Source organism: Corapipo altera, unplaced genomic scaffold (genome assembly GCF_003945725.1).
Source record: "Corapipo altera isolate COAL_440 unplaced genomic scaffold, ASM394572v1 51, whole genome shotgun sequence".
Lineage (NCBI taxonomy): Eukaryota > Metazoa > Chordata > Aves > Passeriformes > Pipridae > Corapipo > Corapipo altera.
Window position 1 is genome coordinate 537,271 of NW_020884892.1, and position 19,924 is coordinate 557,194.

General features: G+C 42.6%; 1 protein-coding gene across 20 annotated transcripts in view; it reads left to right on the plus strand.

Moving 5' to 3' along the window:
* PTK2 (protein tyrosine kinase 2) overlaps positions 1-18,763 on the plus strand; it is a 190,444-nt gene extending 171,681 nt beyond the window's left edge. For 8 of the 20 annotated variants that reach the window (XM_027645649.1, XM_027645631.1, XM_027645635.1 and 5 more), the window contains 10 exons: positions 64-150; positions 1,322-1,459; positions 2,807-2,938; positions 9,209-9,271; positions 11,538-11,577; positions 12,245-12,354; positions 14,624-14,632; positions 15,957-16,112; positions 16,574-16,654; positions 17,526-18,763. In XM_027645649.1, coding sequence (XP_027501450.1) covers positions 64-150; positions 1,322-1,459; positions 2,807-2,938; positions 9,209-9,271; positions 11,538-11,577; positions 12,245-12,354; positions 14,624-14,632; positions 15,957-16,112; positions 16,574-16,654; positions 17,526-17,735 — 1,026 coding nt within the window. In that variant the 3' untranslated portion in view covers positions 17,736-18,763. The remainder of the gene's footprint in view (positions 1-63; positions 151-1,321; positions 1,460-2,806; positions 2,939-9,208; positions 9,272-11,537; positions 11,578-12,244; positions 12,355-14,623; positions 14,633-15,956; positions 16,113-16,573; positions 16,655-17,525) is intronic. The other 12 variants (XM_027645632.1, XM_027645636.1, XM_027645639.1 and 9 more) reach the window with 3 other exon arrangements.
* Positions 18,764-19,924: the final 1,161 nt, after the last annotated feature.

Genomic DNA, 19,924 nt, shown 5'->3' on the forward strand with positions numbered 1-19,924 from the left:
AAGTAATTTTCTGGTTTTAGTTTTCTGTTTCTGAAGACTCCAAAAATTCCTTTATGTTTGCAGCCCAGTAGACCTGGTTACCCCAGTCCCAGATCCAGTGAAGGGTTTTATCCAAGTCCACAGCATATGGTACAGCCAAATCATTACCAGGTACTACATTTAATCCTGTGAATGTTTTTTGGTTTTTTTTCAAATGGGGCTTTCTATCTCAGTTGCAGCTGGTGAGATTGATTCACTTCTTATGTGGTTTATTTTAATCCAGTTCTGTTCAATAAGTTTTGTTTTGCATCAGAAAAAAAAAACCCAAACTGTGCCTAGTAGGTTTACTCCAGATGGCAGATATTTCCATATCTGATGTGGTGTTCAGATTCCTGAAACTGCAGTAAAACACATCAGCCATTTCCATATTTATTGAAGGAATGTGGTGTTCATGTTAACATTTGTGCTGAGCTATGAAATTACTTGCCTTATAAAATGGGGGACTTTCCTTGGGATCATTCATGTTTTATTTTCTGTTACCTGATAGCTGCTCTACCTTTTGTGTCCTCAGAGGTTTTGCTTTTCTTCCTAACACTGCTGAAGAAATTTAAAACAAAAGTTTTTCATTAAACGACTCTGAGTCAATTTTAGGTTAGTTCAAGGCTACAACTGTTTACAGGCATCTCGGTCAAGGGATTTTTTTCACGGAGAGGAGGAGGTTTTCCTTGGTTTAATAAGTACTTCAGGCTCATTAAAACGACTTGGATTTTCCTGTGGAGAACTTCCCAGGCCATGCAGTTAAGCACACTAATTACATGGTGTCACTCAAGTCTTAAGCCTGTAACATACAGCAGGGGGTACATTTTTATGGGGCTCTGTAGGGTGATGTTTGCAGGCTCCTATTAACTGGAACACGAGCTCTGCGTGTGTAACTCTTACATATGTATCTATAGATTTAGTTTTGTCCTCAGAGGACTTTGATCTTCTTGACTGAAGAGGTTAGAACACACTCTAATGCTGCTGGTTTGATAGGCACCCTCAAATAGTTATAGTTATCCCCAAAAGTTATATTTCTATATATTAATATATATAGGTATTCTAAAATAGATAGGCATCACCAAAGACTAAAAAAAGAGGGGTTTTGTCATGTTTTGGCTCAGCTTCCTTCTTGTGATGTTGCTTCCCCTCTTCCCTCTCAGTGACTGAATTGAGTCATTTCTGTGCTTTCATTTTTACTGTCGTGGGGGGGGCGTAGCTACTAATTATGGGGAAGCACAGGTCTTATTAATATCTCCGTTTTTTCCTGTTTTTCTTTGTGTGGGGTTTTTTTGCCCCCCCAAAGGTGTCTGGCTACCCTGCTTCTCATGGGATACCAGCCATGGCAGGCAGCATTTATCCTGGGCAAGCTTCTCTCTTGGATCAGGCAGATTCCTGGAACCATCGGCCTCAGGAAATATCAGTGTGGCAACCAAACATGGAGGTATTGTGAACTGGCACGTCTGGTTTTGTGTTCTGTACAAGTAAATATAATTTTTATTATTACAAATTATATTACTATTATTATTTAGGTAGATCTGTTGTAGGAAACTTAAGTGTTTCTCTGGTGCTTTTTAAAATTGCCTCACTTCGGTGGGCTGGGAGTCAGGACTGAATTCTGTTCCTTTTGAAACAAATCCTTCTGTGTGAGGCTGGGCATGAAGTGTCAACACAAATTCTTGATTGTTACTTGTTGTTACTACTTATTATCTTAACTGACTGATAGCAAATATTTGGTGTTAGTTAAAAGAAGGCTTTACTGGAACTTAGTGCTGTTGATAGAGATGGGAATGTTTCATGTAAAATACATAATATTATTACTGTGTAAAAATACCCCTCATGGGAGATACCCAGCTCAGATGAAGGATCTGAGGCTTCTCTGTAACTTATCCAGAACAGAAAATGAAATGGTCTGCAAAGCTCTTCTTCCTGAGTTGTATTCCTTTTGGGTGCTCTTCAGCCCCTTGTGATGGCACAGAGCTGCTGAAAGGAACATCGAATTAATTCCCCTTTTAACCTTCTGTCATTTCTTTTCCTTTCTCCAGTGTTAAATACATTTGCATTTCATTTTTTCCTTCCACAGAGATTCACTTCATGCAAGCTTCTGTCTTAAATCCATTCCTTCTCTAACCAGCTCTATTCCCTGCTCTTCTGATAAACATTTAAGTGATAGCTGAGACTGACCTGGTAACCTGTTGTTACCAAACTCCCCTTGGTTTTTTTTAAAAACACTAATTTATACACTATTTGCTGATGATTTCTAAGCAACATTGAGATATGGTATGTGGAGTATTTGTAAGCTTAAGACAGGCATAAATATTTGCTCAAAAATTCATTAAAAAATGTTTTTGTGACATGCTTTGCAAATGTTGGCTAACATTGAACAGCATATTTGTTTTGAATAAAAAAAAAATGTATCTTGCAGCTTCTAACAACTGGATGGTTACATTATTGCTCAAACCAAGAAAACAAAATTGATAAATCTGGTTTTGTTGTCCAACTTAAATGAAGTGCAATACAAGAAGCAACAATGTTGCTGAAAACCAGAACAGAATCTTTCAAATCTGTTTGTTTGCAGTGACTTAGGACCGAGGCAGATAAAATGTTTGGAGTTGGAAAGAGTTTCTTCTGCTGCTCTGCTTCAGTTTATGAGGAGTTCGAGGAACTCTGCTTGGCTGCTGTTGCGCATTTGGGCTTCTAAAAATCTGTTCTTTTATAAGCTATAAGTTCTTGCAGCTGTTTATACAAATTTTAAGTCGTGAGACTGAATAAACTTAACCCTGGATTGTAGGATTCGGGCACTATGGACATACGAGGGATGAGCCAAGTTCTACCCACACACCTCATGGAGGAGAGGTTGATACGACAGCAACAAGAGATGGAGGAAGATCAGCGCTGGCTGGAGAAAGAGGAACGATTCCTGGTAATCCTTTGTTTCAGAGTGCTTCTTAATTCCTTCTAATTGTTTTCTTTTTTTTTGCAGCTTGCTAAATGTAGTCATTTCTGTGAAATGAGAAAATTTACTGAACGCAGGAGTCACTACTAAATGTGGGTTTGGAAGCAGGTTTTGAATTAAGTGTTCAGCTAGTGAGTCCTGTATTGCAGATATCTTGAACGTCTGTGACCTTTGGTGAATCTCATTATATCCAGTTGAGTGTTTATGTGTGGGAAGTTGTCGATAAAATTCTGTGCCAGTCTGGAGTTTGCCAGTTTGTTCTAAAGGAGATGGATCTGTGGCTATTCCACCCCTGAAAAAGGGATAATCAGCCATCTAAGGGCCCTGACTGCTAAGAGTTGTAAACAGTCCTGCAGTGGAGGAATAATGACACGTGTTACTGGGAAGAAGTACAAGGAGAGCTCTGTGAGGTGAGGAAGAGCTCTGAACATCACCAGGAGGAGGAAGAAGAAATCATTGGTAATGGGATCTTCCAAAGCCATTTCTCTGCAATTCCATATTTCCTTGTTGTCAGTGCCACTAGTGTATGGTTTTCAGTTCAGCTCTGGCTTCCGAGTTGTCAGAATTTAAGTTCTGTATTAAAATTCTCCTACTGGAGGCTCATGGCTCCAAGTGGAGCAGAAGGTGGCAGTAGCAGGTTACTCTGTGCAGGCTCCTGAGGAGCCTGTGAGTTCCTGAGCCTTGTGGGACAGGTGTGGTGTGGGTTTACAGTGCTGGTGTGGGTTGTGACAGACATCACTCGTGTTTGATCTCAAGCATATTTCAAGGGATGTTTCAGTTTGAAAGTCTTTCATGTTGTACGTATTTACAAAACGTGCCTGTATCCATGCAGGTGCCTTGAGTGTGTTGTGGAAGGTACATTTGGATAAATGAGCTCTCCATTTAAAGCAGATGGTGACAAATAGTCTGTGGTCTCTGGAAGAGTTCTGTGCACTGTCTAGAACTGGTCTCCAGGAAAATCTTAGTTGTACAAGTGAATGAATTTTATTTTAGACACCAAAATTGCTGGTTGTGTTTGTCTCACAGAACATGAAGTGGTCTTCTAGGGATCTTTAAGCCAAGACATTGAATTCCTTGAAAACAAGAATTGATGCTTTATTCCCCAGGAAGTCAGAGGTCAGGAAAGGAGAGCAGGTCTTGTATGTAGGCATTACCAAGACCTCATTCCTTTCCAGTTGACATGTCTTAGTCTCTCAGGAATTCAGTTATGTTTGGTATTCCCAACTGTTCCAAACAGCAAGTGGCTGTAAAGACAACCAAGGCAGGATAAATCTTTTGAGAGCTACTGATGGATGCCCCCATGTCCAGGACATACTGAGATTCATGTTGTGCCAGAGTTAAGAAGTTACTTTTGATTCAAGGATGTCGAAGCTGGTTTCCTTCTCGGAAAGTTTGCAGTTTGCCACTGGGTGGTGACAGTAAAGAAACCACTGTGCTCAGATTGCTTTGTCCAGTTTGTTACAAGCTGAAGAGAGGGAGGGGAAAGGAAAATTTCTTCCCTAATTTAGGCATTAGTTTTCCAGTCTTGAGTGGCACCAGTTGCTTGTGACTTACTCAACTCAGGAGGTCAAACTCATCCCATTGACAGTTAAAACTTCCAAGGTGGTCAAGAACTTTTTGAGGAATTAATGTGCTTACTGGGAATGAGGCATTCACATTTCAGGTGGGAGTAGGTTGTGTGGGAACTTCCTGCAGAGAACTTTCTGAGTTTTTCTGCAGAACAAATGATAAATATTTTTAGTGTTTGCTCTGTTTTGATTCAGTCTCTGGACCATTAGAATGTTTATTATACCCCAGATTGATGTTGAGGAGGATCTTGCTGATTTTTCTTTCATCTCCAGTACAGTCTTGGCGTATGTTTGGAAGAGTGTGTTTTCATTATGTGTTAGTTTTATTCCAAGGAGACACCATCTCTATTGCATCTATTCTGTTGAGGAATTGGAATCCATAAGGGACTTCAGTTCTTTTTCTTTCCCCATTAACATTTTGACTATCGAGATTTTGGGGTTCAGACTTGAATGCCCTTTACAGATTTATACCCTTTGTCAGAAGCTGAACAAGATGTTGATAGGCAAAGGGTATCTTTGAACTCATGGCAGGATGTGTGTCAGGGAAATCTTCCATTTATAGATGGGTGTTTCTTGGAAGAGGAATGTGGATTTCGGAGTTTAGCCCTGGAGGAATCACGATGGTAAAAGAGTCACTGTGGGGAGTCACTCTTGGAAGCTTTGCAGATCTCCTGAAGGATATCCACAGCTCATGCATGAGAGTTCAAACACATAAAAATAAGGCAATAAGGTCCAGCATAGAAATAAGCCACAAATTACACACACACATGTTCCTTGGCCCGTGTCCTCTGGTGAGTGACTGGTGACATTTCTGCTTTTAGAAGTACTTTCCCTATTTTCACTCCAGGTGATATAGGAAGAAGTCTTGGACCTCCCTGCTTCAGGTAGGTTTCAGAAGAATATTTGCCCTTTTGAGCACAGAGAAGAACAAAGAGAGGAGAGCCAGATTTTAATATGTAACTTAGGTAGAAAAAATATTTAATATTTAATTTATGTAACCATCTGTAATATTCTCAGTGTAAACTGTCAACTTCCAAAAGCATCTCTGTTTACCCAGTCTTCAGGCTCTACAGCACATCCCACTTGTACTGCTGGGAGTTGGACTCACAGGGGAGCAACTGCAAAACATTTAATGTAAGACACTTCAACGAGACAAAAAATCCTCTGTGGGATTTCTGTTGGTACAATTTTTGTTTCCCCAGAGTAACAGCAACTTGCTCACGACTTGGAATTTATTGCTGCTTCTACAGGGAGAAAACACAACTCACAGCACGTTAGGACATGGATAAACAGTGCTGATGTGTGCTGGAAGGGACACCCCAGATGGGGAATTAAGTTGCAGTGGCATTGAAATGGAAATGTGCTGGTCTTTGGGGAGGTTGTTATCAGTATAAGCAGTTTGCCTGAAACTGGTCTTTGGAGAACATGGGACTAGTCAGTGCTTGAGAGGAGATAGAAATGTTGTTTGCAAGCTGCAGCCTTAACACAATCCAGAATTCTGAGATTCTGCTGTAAAAAGAGAAAACAAACAGGTCTCTCCTCATGGGAAGCTCCTGAATGCAGATCAATCTGTCGTGTAAAAACCTGAAGAGTAAAGAAGTGTTTAATTTTAAATTGTACCAAATACATTCACTGGGAGGTGAGAAGAGAATTGGTGAAGAGGTTGATTTTCAGGGATCTAGGACTGACACTCCCTCCCAGCCCCTGCCAGGGAGGGGATGTGGATACAGCCCAATAGTCTGGCAGCTTTAATGGGCACTGATTAAACTTGTGGACTTTCATGCTCTCTTGATAGCAAGTGCTTTGGAGATGAGCATCTCCAGGAAGGACAGAAATATCCAAATTATTTTTGAGAAAACTGAAGCAAAGACAAAGCATTACTGCACCTAAAGCTTGATACAGGTCACTGCAGGAGACAATCTCTGTCCAGGGCATGTGCAGGTGGAGGGTGAGAAGCTGCACTACAAATATGTTACTATCTCTGAACATTTTATACAACAGTTCTTTTCTTTTGGGCCTGTTTAATTCCGTCTTTATGTGGAGTTTCCAGTTTGAACCGTTCTTTGTGACTGTACTGATGTTACGTGCATTACTTTTAATCATATAAATAAAGATATATATGTTCGTGCCTTTTAGTGACTCCTCAGCAGACAGAACAGCGTTGTGCTGAGAAATTTATAGTCCTTTCTGGGATAGGCTAAGAAGAAATAACTCACATAGTTTCTTTATCATGCTTGGATTTGTTGTTTTTTTTCTGAAATTCCCACATAGTTGTGGTTTTGTCCTGTTTTGACACTGAGAACTGCAATTCAAGTATAATTGATGTGAACTGTTGCTAAAATAAGATTTTAATTTTTAGCTTGAGAAAATCCCACCGAGACATTAAAATTCAACATGTCCTGAGAACGCCAAGACTTTTATGTTCTTTTATTAGCAAGTAGCCAGAAATATTGGAAATAAAGTAGATTATGTCCCCGTTTGTCAACGTTACGGATCCTGTCTGAAAAATCCTCTTGACATTTCCAAAGATTTCAGATAGCAAACTATTTATTAGACAAAAGATCCCTTTACTTTTGAAAGATTTTGTTTTTCTGCAAGATTTTAACAACACAGGAGTTCTCCCTCTCTTCTTTTTTTTGGGAGGGCTGCCATGGCAGGGACTGGAAACATGGCAGGATGTGCTTTGGGGCTGTGAAGTGGTGTGTGAAGTACAGAACAGCTTGGTTTTGGTGTGAGGCTGATTTTTGACCGAGAGAATGTTGCACTAAACACTCAGTATTAAAAATCCAGCAATGCATTGCTGTCAGGGACTCAAGTTGAAGTTCTTGCCACTGCAGAGGCATAAGAATTGCTGCTAAGTAGTACTTTAAAATACAACGGGAGTTTGATCATCCAAATCACCTTTACTGTAAAGTAACTTGTCTTTTGAAATTTCCACAGATACACAAATCAATAAATCACAGTATCATTTACTAAAATGGGAGCTGTTAGAATTTATTAGAACACTGAAGTCAGTAAATATGTAATTGGCCTTTTCTTGGACACTGGACACAGAAGTGTGTTGAATATTTCTCTGTTGTTCCTTGTGTTCCTGACTATCCACGTTTTGATGGGGCAGAGAATGTTGGGAAAAGATGAAAGAAGTTTATGGGATTAAATATTTCCCTGTCTGATATGATTTGTCTATTTTCAATCTGCAAGTTTTTTCAGGCAGTGACCATTTCTGGCTGTTCCTCACTCAGTCTGCAGAAGACTGAATGAAAATCCCAAATATAAGCCTTCCTGACAAATTGAAAGCACAACTGGAGTATTTTTAATGACAAAAGATCAGTATTAGTGTATCTTTGCAAGTTCCTTCTGCCTTGCTGGTTTTTAGATTCTCCTAGCAGGATATGTGAGTTGGAATTATTCTTTAGGGTTTTTAAAAGGAGGAAAGGGATCTGGAGTAGCTTTAAACAAGAAAAGGATATATTGGTGTGTGTGTCCCCCCGACTAACCCTGAAAGGACAGGGGGTCAGTTTAGTTACACTCAGTATTCACACGCCTACGTTTCTCTAAATAAAAAATGTTCCTTATCATGCTGTGTGTGACCATTTTATGTATAAATACATGCAGACATGTGAAGGAAGTTGTATTTACACTGCTGTAGATGTGCATTTTATCCCCTTAATAAACTGAGGAGTTAATGAACTCCTCATCCAGTCTCGTAGGAGAGTCAGATAAATCCTCTGGTTTTAAGTGCTGGAATTCATGCACTAGAGACATGCTCTCATTCTTGTGAGCTTGTGTTGGCAGATCAGGGTTAACCTTGGTTTCACATCCACTGTTCCTTTGTCTTTCCATGTAATTAACCTTGTCCTTGAAGAATAAATACAAACTACCTGGATTTGCTGGGGAGACGTGTGGGGTTTTCCAGTGCAGGGGCAGGAGTTGGACCCAGTGATCCTGGTAGATCCCTTCCAACTTAGGATATTCTATGAGAAAAATTACCAGTTTCTTGGGGGGGGGACAAAAAAAAAAGGTGTGGTTTAATTTTTACTTTTTTAGGACAACCAATCCTCAGGTTCCTGTGCTTAAAACATAAAATAGACATTTTTGTTGCTTGTAGGGGGAGAAAATGGCATCTGGATGGCTTTGTTAGCTTGCTGTATCCAAATGGACTGTTTAAAGAGCTCCAGTAATTGGCCCCATTTGCAGGCTTGGAGAGGGAGCCAAGTACATATAAGCCATCCTGGGGCAGGAAGCGGGAATTTATGCACAGCGTTTCTCATCCTGTGGTTGGAATTTTGCTGTTGGGAAGCAAGCGATTTTTTTTCTTTTTCTTCTGCTTCTTTTTTTTTTTTTTTTTTTAAAGAAAACCACAACTTTTGCTGCCTTTGAGAAAGTTAAAATGCAGGTTTTCCAGTGTTGTGCTGGGGTAATGGTACTATGGATATTCATTAGGGTGTTTTCAGCCGTGTGCTGGGAGCGGGTGGTGGAGGAGCAGGAGCAGCCGAGGCTGCCAAGGGCTTCAGGAGCTGTGGTGGGGGCGTAGGGGCTGGAATGAAATGACATCTGGATTTGTCGGTGTGTGCTTTTAACAGGATTTTCCTGGCTTTTTCAATGCCTCTAAGCCGAGGGCACGAGGGGTAAGGAGAGCACAGAGTGAGATGTTTGATTTCTGTTTCAGAAACCCGACGTGCGGCTCTCCAGGGGCAGCATCGACCGGGAGGATGGAGGTCTCCAGGGCCCAGTGAGTATATGTGGGATCTTTTCCTGCAGTTTCCTGGTAGAACGTGTCATACCCGGTCTCAGTTGTTGGAGACAACTTAAAGTTTTTGCTAAATATTTCCACTATTATTACGTGGTCGTACAACTTTTCCAAGAGGCTCAGCAGTGGGAACGGCAGCCACAGCAAACGGGTTCATGCAGCAGTTTTTGGGGGTTTGTGGGTTTGTTTTGTTGTTTTTTGTTTTTTTTTTTTTTCCCTTGGAGCTGTTCTTGAAACAAATACTAAAATGTTTCCATAAATATGTTGCAATAATTTTCAAGTGGTCATGTGCTGTAGAATTGGGGCTTTTATTTAAGAATGTGGATTGTTTTCTGCAAGTTCTGTCAACAGGAAGCAGGATTAAAGTAACTTTTGCAGTTGTTTAAATGGGTTTTCTTGCAAGGAATGTAAATGTTGCTGTTATATTACCCAGAAATCTGTTTGGGGTAAATGATTCTCTGTGAAACAATGGGAATAAATCCCACAGCCATTCCTTTATTCCCAGACAGCAGCTGCAGCTCAAGTGTTCTTTTTCAATGGCTTAACTCCTGTGTGTTTTACTAAAACCATCTCTCTAATTGTTTAATTGCCATTGGAATCTCTGGATTGTACTGATTAGTTTAGGGATTGTTAATGACACAAACCTGGTGCTTCACCCACTGTTTTTCCCTAGGGGTCACCTTTAAAGTAGGGAATATTTTAAATTCACTTTCCTGGTTCATTTGGGATGAGACTGTAAACTCCTAGTTTGGCTTCAGCATTTCTTCACCACTTAAGAATTTAGGGATTCTTCCTGCATTTGCAGCCAAAGCACAGTCATGAATGAGTGTATAACTGACACACTGCAGAATGATCCCTGGAGACATTCATGTCTGGAAGCTCCTAAGATTTTTTCCATGAAATTGGACAAGACTATTAGTTACTGTTATGCCTTGGATATTGTTGCATCTTTATATAAGAGCAAGTTCTATGCTGCTTCAGAAGATGTTCTGAGATGCCCTGGAGATTTTGAGGTCATGTCACAGGTTATAGCCCCCAGATCCCAAACTGTTTGTAGGGGAAGTCCTGTCTGCCCAGAGGAGGTAGTACAATTTCACACTCCATTTGAAAGAGTGTGAAGAAAACACTTGGTGATCATGGGCAAAATGAGTTTTAAAGAGACTCTAATTTGTGATAACTACACTTCTGGTTCCAGAAATTGATTTTGCAGTTTTATCATTCTCAGTAGATTCAGAACATACTATGTCTTCATTTGCAGTGGGAAGTGCCTCATGCTGCTGTGAGTCAACTTCAGTTTCTCATCGAGAGGATGAGAAATTGGGCAGTGACACAAATGAGGAGTTACCACGCACATTTTAGTATTTCCTGACTGATCACATGCTTTTCACATATACTGTCATTACACAATTTTCTGGAAGTAAAAGTTCAAGAATTGTCTTAGTGGGATTTTACTCTCCTTCCTCTCTTGCCCCCTTTCTTTTCCCCTGGGGTTATCAGATTTGAAATATTTAGGTTAACAGCACAAATCAAACTTAATGACGTGACCGAATGTCCCCACTTTGTCTGTGTCCCTATTTGCGAGGTGACCAACCTCGTTGAGCAACAGACCAACATTGTTTCTATTCTCCTTTAGCTGTTGGGGATTTTAAAAAGCCCCTTTTGTTGTACTGTCCAGCTGGAACTGTGGTTGACCTTTGACTGCACAAATCGTCTCTCTGCAGTGGCAAACAGCATCTCTGTAGGGATGTCACCTGTCCTTGTTTCTGAAGTTTGTACACTTCCTTTGTCCACCTGAGTTCCAGAAGAAGATCCCTGCTCCACCAGGCCAGCCTTCTGCCCTACTTGTTTACTTCCAGCACTTTGGAATTGCCTGTCTTTGTGCTCTTAAAAAACAACCAGCATCCATGGGCCCCAGTACCATTTCTCCTTCACCACTGTGACCTCTACAGTTGGATCTGTGGACACAAGCTGGAAATGCCTGTGACTATCCCACCACGTTTGAGTAACAAGGAAGGATAAACTGTGATGTAGAGGCAGGGCTTTTGTGAGTGATACAAGATACATGAAAATTCTTTTCTTACTCTGTAACTAATAGACCTGTAGTGAGGGGCTGATGATGGTGAATAGGGATGTATTTTTAACTGTTGGGAAATGTGCTGAGAACTGGCTGCTCTCAGTGTTTGAGACAGTGCTGATGAAAGCTGTGAGCACTGCAATAACTACTTCAAATGTTTATTTTGTTTTATAGGCTGGTAACCAGCACATATATCAGCCTGTGGGTAAACCAGGTAAGCAGTAAATTCATATGCTGTCATCTTGAATCCTTGATTACAAGTCTTCCAGCAGCAGTAGTGACAAAGGTTCATTCCAGTATTTCCATACAGGGTGAATTCAGTTCCAGGTACTACACACGGATGTTTGGTGCAGTGGGTGTTCAGATTCCTTGTGCAGGTCCCAGACATGCAGTCAGCAAAGCCAGGGAAGTGTTTAGATCAACAGGCAGGAAGTGTCTAGAGGAAGATGAGTTAGTGTGGGACTTCACCCAGTGTGGAGTTCAGACATGTAAAACAGAAGTAGACACCTGAAGCTGGGTTTCCCAGACTCAAAGTGAATCACACCCAGGATTCCTTCCAAGAAGAAGTCCAGTTTTCCCAGACACACACACACAGCGTGTTGGTACTGAGAGGTGAGAACCTCTCAGGGGTGGAGCAGGTGTGCTGGGAGCAGTAGTGGTTGCCTCCCATAGGGAATTTTTCAAAGTATCCTATAAAACAGTCGAGTTCTCACAAAGTGCAGCTCCTACAAACAGTGAATTCACTGCAAGACACATTAAGATGTCCATCTCCTCTGCTAGTAGAGAAGAGCACGTGCAGCCTCTGTAGCGTGGGCAGACCAGAATGGTGCAGGTACATCTGGCATGTTGGTCCTCTAAAAATGTGAATTGTCTCTGTTAAGCAGATCACGCAGCTCCGCCAAAGAAGCCCCCACGCCCCGGAGCCCCCGGACATCTGGGCAGCCTGGCCAGCCTGAACAGCCCCGTGGACAGCTACAACGAGGGCGTGAAGGTACATTGCTCAGTGCCACCTGAAACACCCTCAGAAAGTCACACATTACTGCTCTGAGGTAGTTGGGTTCTCTTGAAGTCAAAACTGTGGAAAGCAGAGGTGACCAAACACCCCAAAGTAAATGGTGCCCTGGCAGCTCTCCAGGGAGGTGGGGAGGTCACTGGTAGGCTCGGGTCCTCCATGACTGTGATTCAGCGTGTTCCTCACCTAGAGCCTTGCCCAAGTGAGCTTGTTTCTAGTTTGAAAAGCATATGAGATGTCCCATATGGACACAGCCTCATTTCCCTGCTCAGCAGGAAGGAGCACACCCAGGGTTCCCAGTTGCTTGGGTGGTACCAAAGTGTCTTGTTCTCAGTCAGAGGGAAGTAAGACCTGTCTGAACTGTGGTGCTCAAAGAGCTCTTGCTGCAGCACCCAGGCTCCTCAAACCCTACTAGCTCTGGGGAATAAAGAAGAGGGGAAATGGGCTTTCTGACCTGGGCTTGAGATACTTCCCTTGTGTTGTTTGGTCTCCATAAATAGGCAATAAAGCCAAAACTGAAACGTGACAGCAGTTGTGTAGCAGAGATGCTGCTGTGAAACACAGTGTCCTGCCCCTGCTGCAGTTGGTGTCCACAGAACTGCTCCTGAGGATGTCAGGCACTTCCAAAACCATCCCTGTGTGAGCTGTTCCCTGCCAGTGGGGCTCCTGTTACCTTTCTGATCTTCAGGAAAGAATGCCAAGCCTGCAGTAAAGAGAGGGAATCCACGTTGTGGCCACAGCAGTTGGGATAAGTCACCCTTATTTTAGGTGCTTTGAAAAAGTACAGAAAAAGCCCAGTTTATCTAAGCATGAAATTCAAAACCTGCCATCAGAGCACTGTGTTCAGCACAAATTGATCCCAGGCACTGCCAGCCTGTGTCTCACTCCTGCTCTTGTTCTGGGATTATTGGAATGTGTAAGAATCAGCGTAAACAGCTAGCAGTGATGAATTTGAGCAGGATTATTTATTATAAACTGATGCCAGTGCTTTTTGAGCTGCCAAGCCTCAGAAAATGTCAAAAAGCAGTAACAGATGTGTTACTAAACTTGGCTTCTCTAAAGTTTCCTATCTAAATGCTGATACTGGAACATGAAAAATGTTTTCTGAAATACATCCTTTTGACAAACAAACTAAACCTGAGCAGCCAAAGACATCAGTAGTGACAAGTGAAGAGGATTTGTGTACTAAATAGCTTCTTGAGTAGGAAAGAAGGGCTGACTTTATTTTTTTCTGTTAAGATTTTCTTGAAATTAGATTGTTTTATGTCCCATGAGGAAAACAGCCTGTTATTTTTTGGTATAGCTTTGTTAATGACTGCAGTCCTAAACTGAAGATGCTTCTAGGATTCATTTCAGACTCCCTTTTCTGTACACCGAGTTCAGACTCCTGTTTCAGTCTCCCTTCTCTACAGAACACAAATGAAGAGGATTGGGACTACTTGTCCTCAGGAGCCTTCAGGGCAGGCCCCATGGAGCACATGGGTCTGTGTTCCTGGCTGAGGCAGTGTCAGCCAGTCCCACAAGGAAACTCAGCACTTCACAGTCTGCAGAGCAATAGTGTTGATGTTGGGGAAAAACAAAGAGAACTCAAGTGTTAAGAAATACAGTGTCCATAGTTTTGGAAGGTTAGGGCCTGGAATTCCATGGGTTGGGTATCATCTAGAGTGGGTTCTTGGTAGTTCACCCCAACTGTGATTAGTCATTGAGAATGAGAGCGGCACAGTTACATGACCATGTTTTTCCTATCATGACTTCCCAAAACAAAAAGAAAAGTTTCAGAAAGATGTTTACAACATTTTCTTAAATCCAGTGAGTACTGGATTGTTTGTGTAAAGGGCCCAGCATTCCTAGGACAGGTTGTTCCCCACCACTGCCCAGGCCCTCTGCTCCATTCACACTCTGCTGCTTGCCAGACTGGCTTGCTCCTGTCCAGCTTTGCATGATGTCCTCCCATGTGTTTAGTCAGAAGGAAGCATGGGTGCATGGCAAACCCTTCCACTGCCCACACGGGTGCAGAGCAGGTCATTCTGTTACACACAGACCGAGAGCTAACACGAGTGACTGCCGGGAATGGTGAGGATGCGTTTCTGTTGCAGGCTTTTTAACTGGTCTCTTATTGCTACACGTGTTTTGGGTTTGGTTTGGTTTTTTTTTTTTTCCCTGCTGAGTTTTATTAATATTGTTTTTCTTTTTTTCCCTTCTTTTGGTAAATTTCTTTAACCTTCCCCCACATTCTGCTCAACCATAGCCATGGAGGGTAAGCAGTGCGTGAGCGTGTGTCCGTGCCCTGTTCCAAAATGTCTTTGCATGTGACTTTGCCAAATGACTTTAACTTCTCGATTGCTGAAACCAATTGGAATCACAGCCTTTCCCTGCTGATTGAGCTGATTACAGTGTTCTTTTTCCTGAAGTACTTTCTGATCAATGCACTAGATCGAATCTCTGTAATAGCTGTTGGTGTCCACTTAATGAAGTGCTACGAAACGAAATCACTGTGTGCTAAATCCTGCACTCCTTCCTTATAGAGAAAGTCTCATCTGAGTATTTCATAATTTCCTCAGGGCAGTATCTCAGGTGCTTCCAGAGAAACATCTCTGGAGCTGGGAGCAGTCCTTAGAACCAGCAGTAACCCAGTGTGGGGGGCTGAAGCACCACAAGCCATTTCAGATTGCTAGGGTGGGCAGCCACCCTGTGACGAGGAGGAAATCAGCAGTTTTTTAACCTTCTGCTCCCACTGAGTGGTTGCTTGGGCATCCCATAGCAGGGAATAGCTGTGGGAAAGTGGGATGCCTGTAGCTTTACAGTTCAGAGGTACTGAGGACCTTACAGAATAAGTTTGCAAATTTTCTTTCGTTTCTGTCCCAGGATTATTTCAGTCTGTCTTGGATTTAACTCCAGATAGACTTGACTCTTTGGAAGTTTTGCATGAATAAGGACTACAGGATTTTTAACCTATTAGTTTTTTTTCTGATCTATTGGAAATCAACTTTCTAAAAGCAGTCCATGTTTCCCACCTGTTTTCAGGTGACACCATTTTTGTTAACCTGCTGTGGATTTTCATTAACAAAAGAATAATGTTACAGAATCATAAAATGGTTTGGGTCTGAAGGGACCTAAGATTATCTCATTACAGTTCTCTTTTCCATATCAGTGTGTTATTATGTGCTCTGACATTGCTTTGGAGCACAAAAAAAGCTCCTGGAATGAGGGACCTGATACCTATTGCCTTAACAGTGGAACTTGAACCACTTAGACATGTCAAGTACTTGGTACTCCTCGTTCCTCAAATTATTCTCTTCTCTGTTGAGGAAGTTATACTGGAAGCTCTTCAGGAAAATCCTGGTAAAACTTGCCCGGTGTAATTTCACGGATCAGGTTCAGTCAGAAGAACTAAAAGAAACTTCCTTGAGATCCTGGAGCGAGTGTGCTCAGCCAGGACAGGGCACCAGTGGGACCGAGCGGGGGGGGGCTGTTGGGAATATGAGGAATGTGAGCCCTTCCCGGCCGCCTGCAGAGGTTGGGAAGCTGCTGAGCCCCATCTGCTGGGGACAGGAGGTTCAGCAGCTGCTCTCTGCTTCCAGATTCAGCCGCAGGAGATCAGTCCTCCTCCCACGGCCAACCTGGACCGCTCCAATGACAAAGTCTATGAGAATGTAACCGGGCTGGTGAAGGCAGTGATAGAGATGTCCAGTAAAATCCAGCCAGCTCCGCCCGAGGAGTACGTGCCCATGGTGAAGGTATGGAGACATTCCTAAAATTGGGGGTTATTTGTTTCCTGGATCTTCAAGTGGCATGGGAGAAACTTTCTGTGAAGCTACAAATGAAAAGCTTTTTGTGTTTGCGGGGTGAGTGACTTGTGGTCAGAGGCTGGAGCTTTGGATCCTTTTCTCAGTATTAGGTACAACAGTGCTTTGTTCCCCAACTTGCCTGTGATTATCCAGGGTGGTGAATCGTGCACTGTCTTCTCCACATTTTCACTTTTTTAAGGAAAACTTTGTATTAACCCTTTGGCAACTTGTTTTGATGGTGAAACATGCAATTGCAGGTGGGATTTTGAAGTGTCTCAGCTGTGTTCTAACTCACTTCTTATCCAGATGAGGAACTAAGTGTGTGTGCTGCCTCCTGCATTCCTACAATTCTCTCGTCTACTCATTCTAAGTCTTTGAACTTTATTTCCTTAATTATTTTTTTTTCTTAGGAGGTTGGTTTGGCACTAAGAACCTTACTGGCAACTGTAGATGAGACCCTCCCAGTGCTTCCTCCGAGCACCCACAGAGAGGTATGTGGAGCTCACCCGAGCTCAGCCTTTACCTTTCCACAGCCTCAGCCAGTGGGGACACGTTTTGGTGCTCCCTTCTTGGCACAGGCACACATTTTGGTTCACTGAGCAGGCTGAACTCCTGGGCTATAAGTCTATGAATTTTATTAGAATTGCTACATGGACATACGTAGGCTTATATTAGTGAGGATGCTGAAACTGGATGTAAGTAATAAGGAAGGAGGCATAAAGCCCAGTATTCCAAGGCAGGGAGACCATTGGGGGTTAATTCAAAGTCATTGAACAGATAATTGAGCAGAGTTTGGTGCAGCTGGAAGGTTTCCTGTAGTAACCTAGTTCTGGATGAGAAGTGACAGAGCTTTCAGTGAAGTTCATGAGTAAAACCGTTTTCTTCCAAAATCTTGGAACATATGTGATAATGAGAAGGACAGAGAATGGTTCTGTAAGTGCCATCTAAGACAATCATCCTGGCTTACTATGTGGTTAAGCAACCTGTATGTGCCTTCTTGACCTGTTTTATTTTGTTGAGCTACTGCTATGCCTATAGAGCTGCTTTAGTAATAAAAAGAGTTATGATAACAGGGACCTGGAAACCCATAACAAGGTGTTAGTGCCAAGATGTGGGTTAAAATCCACTACCTGGGCCTTGGTGGTGTTTAACAGCAGGTGGCTCAGCAGCTGATCAGGGCTGCTCCTGATCTCCACCCAGGGTAGAGCAGCAGCTGCCAAATTCCATATGCTGCTCCACATGGTGCCCACAAAACAGCCCCAGCTGCAGTCAGGGATCTCAGGCAGGGGCTGTGTCTCTGTGGCATCGCTCTGAGTGCAGTGCTCCAAACACCCCCCAGCTGACAGAACCGTCTTGTTGCAGATCGAGATGGCACAGAAGCTGCTGAACTCGGACCTGGCCGAGCTCATCAACAAGATGAAACTGGCCCAGCAGTACGTGATGACCAGCCTGCAGCAGGAGTACAAGAAGCAAATGCTGACGGCTGCTCACGCTCTGGCTGTGGATGCCAAAAACCTGCTGGATGTTATTGACCAAGCCAGACTGAAAATCAGCCAGTCCAGGCCACACTAAGCACTGAGGGAAGAGTGTCATCAGTCTCGGAATTCTGCTTGCGACAGGATGTTCTTCACCTTCCACCAGCAGTGAGGATTAACCCAGTGCAGTCCTGGCTTTCCAGCGTCTCTCGCTTCAGCAGACCTGACCGACCTCCGCTGGTTCTCTCATCGCAGCAGTTTAACCCAGTCTTTATCATAAAGCCAAGCTGGTCTGGGATTCAGAAGTGGCATCACCACAGATGAGGTTTGTACAGGAGCCCTCGGGAACTCACAGCCACGGAGCGCAGGGCCCTTTGCACCATCGCATGGAGCTGCTACAGGGTCACGATCTCGGAGCCAAAACTGTTGGAGCAGCAGATCGGAGAAAGATATTGTGAAGTGAAGAATTCGGGGAAACCTCAGGGCTGAGAATTCTTGCCCACAGTATATGAACTATCCAGACTGGAATTTTTTTTTATTAGAACACTTATGTCGCAATATGCTAATCACGATTTACAGAGAAAGAATAAAAAGCTATATTTTCAAGACTTCGGTCATTTCAAGACAAACTAAAGCCCCCTTCATCTTCCTGCCTTTTTCTTTTATGTGACTGTGTGAAGCATTTGTTTGGAACTAGCTGTAGGACACAACTGAACACTCGTCTTTTTCACCAGGATAACGTGCCAGTTCTTTTGTAGCAATGTTGTTTTCCTTGGAAGTGAAAATGCTGCTTTGTACCAGAGCAATTCAGAGCTGCATTTAGAGGAGTTCTGTAACCATCCATGTCCCCCATTTTTATATAATTTATAAAGACAGATTAAAGCCATGATGACTATTTTAAACCCACTGTAGTTAACTAACCCATCCTTTTGTCTATCTTGCCTGGGAGGAGTTACAGTAGAGCAGTGTAATTAGATTTTCCTTGGTTTTCCAGTTATGCCATCTGTTCTGTTGAAATAAAAACCACACTCCCTTTTTGCTGTTGAGGGATATAAATTATTCTCAGGAAGAATATAATAAACTGTACAGTTACTTTGACCTATTAAAAAGGTGTTACCAGTGAAACTCTGACTGTATTATTTCATGTGTGTGCACTGCAGAAGAAATCACTGAGGATTTTCTCTGCTTGGAGTTTTCTCCCCACCCTAATCCACAAGCTTTTAAGAATTCATTTATGCAGGACTTGAAGAACAACAGTAGATAAGCACTGAAGGAGGAAATCCCAAGATTTAGTTCTTTCGAGAAAGCATTTTTCCTCCAGCACAGAACAAGTCAGTGTTACCACCTGTGTAAGTGACTTGTAATCACTTTGGAAGTCCTTTAGACCTTTATAATTTATTTTCCTGGTGGAGGTTATTTTAAAAAGGGTTACTTTAAACAGTGGAGGGTTTGCAGGAGCTATTTTGGAAGCTCAGGTGAGTGCTCAGCAGCAGCACAGGAACCAAATTCTTCTATGAGTGCCTGTGTTTTTTAAAATGAGCTTCCCACAAAACTAATTCCATTTTTTTGTGAAGATGGGATAGTGCAGAGTTCATCAGTGTTCGGTTTAGATGCGGAACTACCCTCCTACACAACTTGGGAGCCCTTCTTACAGACCTGGGACATCTTGCAATGCTTAATTTTAATACTTTGGAATACACATTTCGAACAGTCTTTAATGTGTTCAATTGCTCTGGAAATTAAGTTGCTCCTTTCACAGAGCAATGTTAAATCACCTCCCACACCCACCCTCCAAACCAGTTTTCAGAGACCTTTTTTTTCTGGAATGGCAAAAAAATTTTGCACCTTACACCACCTCAGGCCTTCACCTGAGAATTGCAGCCTTTTCCTGCACTGTGAAATGCATTTGATCCCTGCAGTGCCACATCTGGGCCACCCTGCTGTGTCCCATCACTGGGACAAGGTGGGAGCTGAACTGTTGGTACGGCTTGAACTAGAAATGTTACAGCTTCTCCTGAGCTGTAACCAGTCAAGTCTGAGCACTTCTGATAAACACAACCACATCCTGTAGCTTGAAGCTGTTCTCACATCCCATGCTCAGTGGGATTACATTCCCACCTTTGTCCATAGGTTATGGATGCAGTTAGTAGCCTTAACTCTGTTTGTGGAGTACAAAAAACCCACAAATTGTAAAGCCCCAGATTAATGCACAAAGACAGTTTTAGCATCCACAGGTAACACCCTCATGCTCCACCCACTCCCCTTCACACTGATCCACATGAGAGA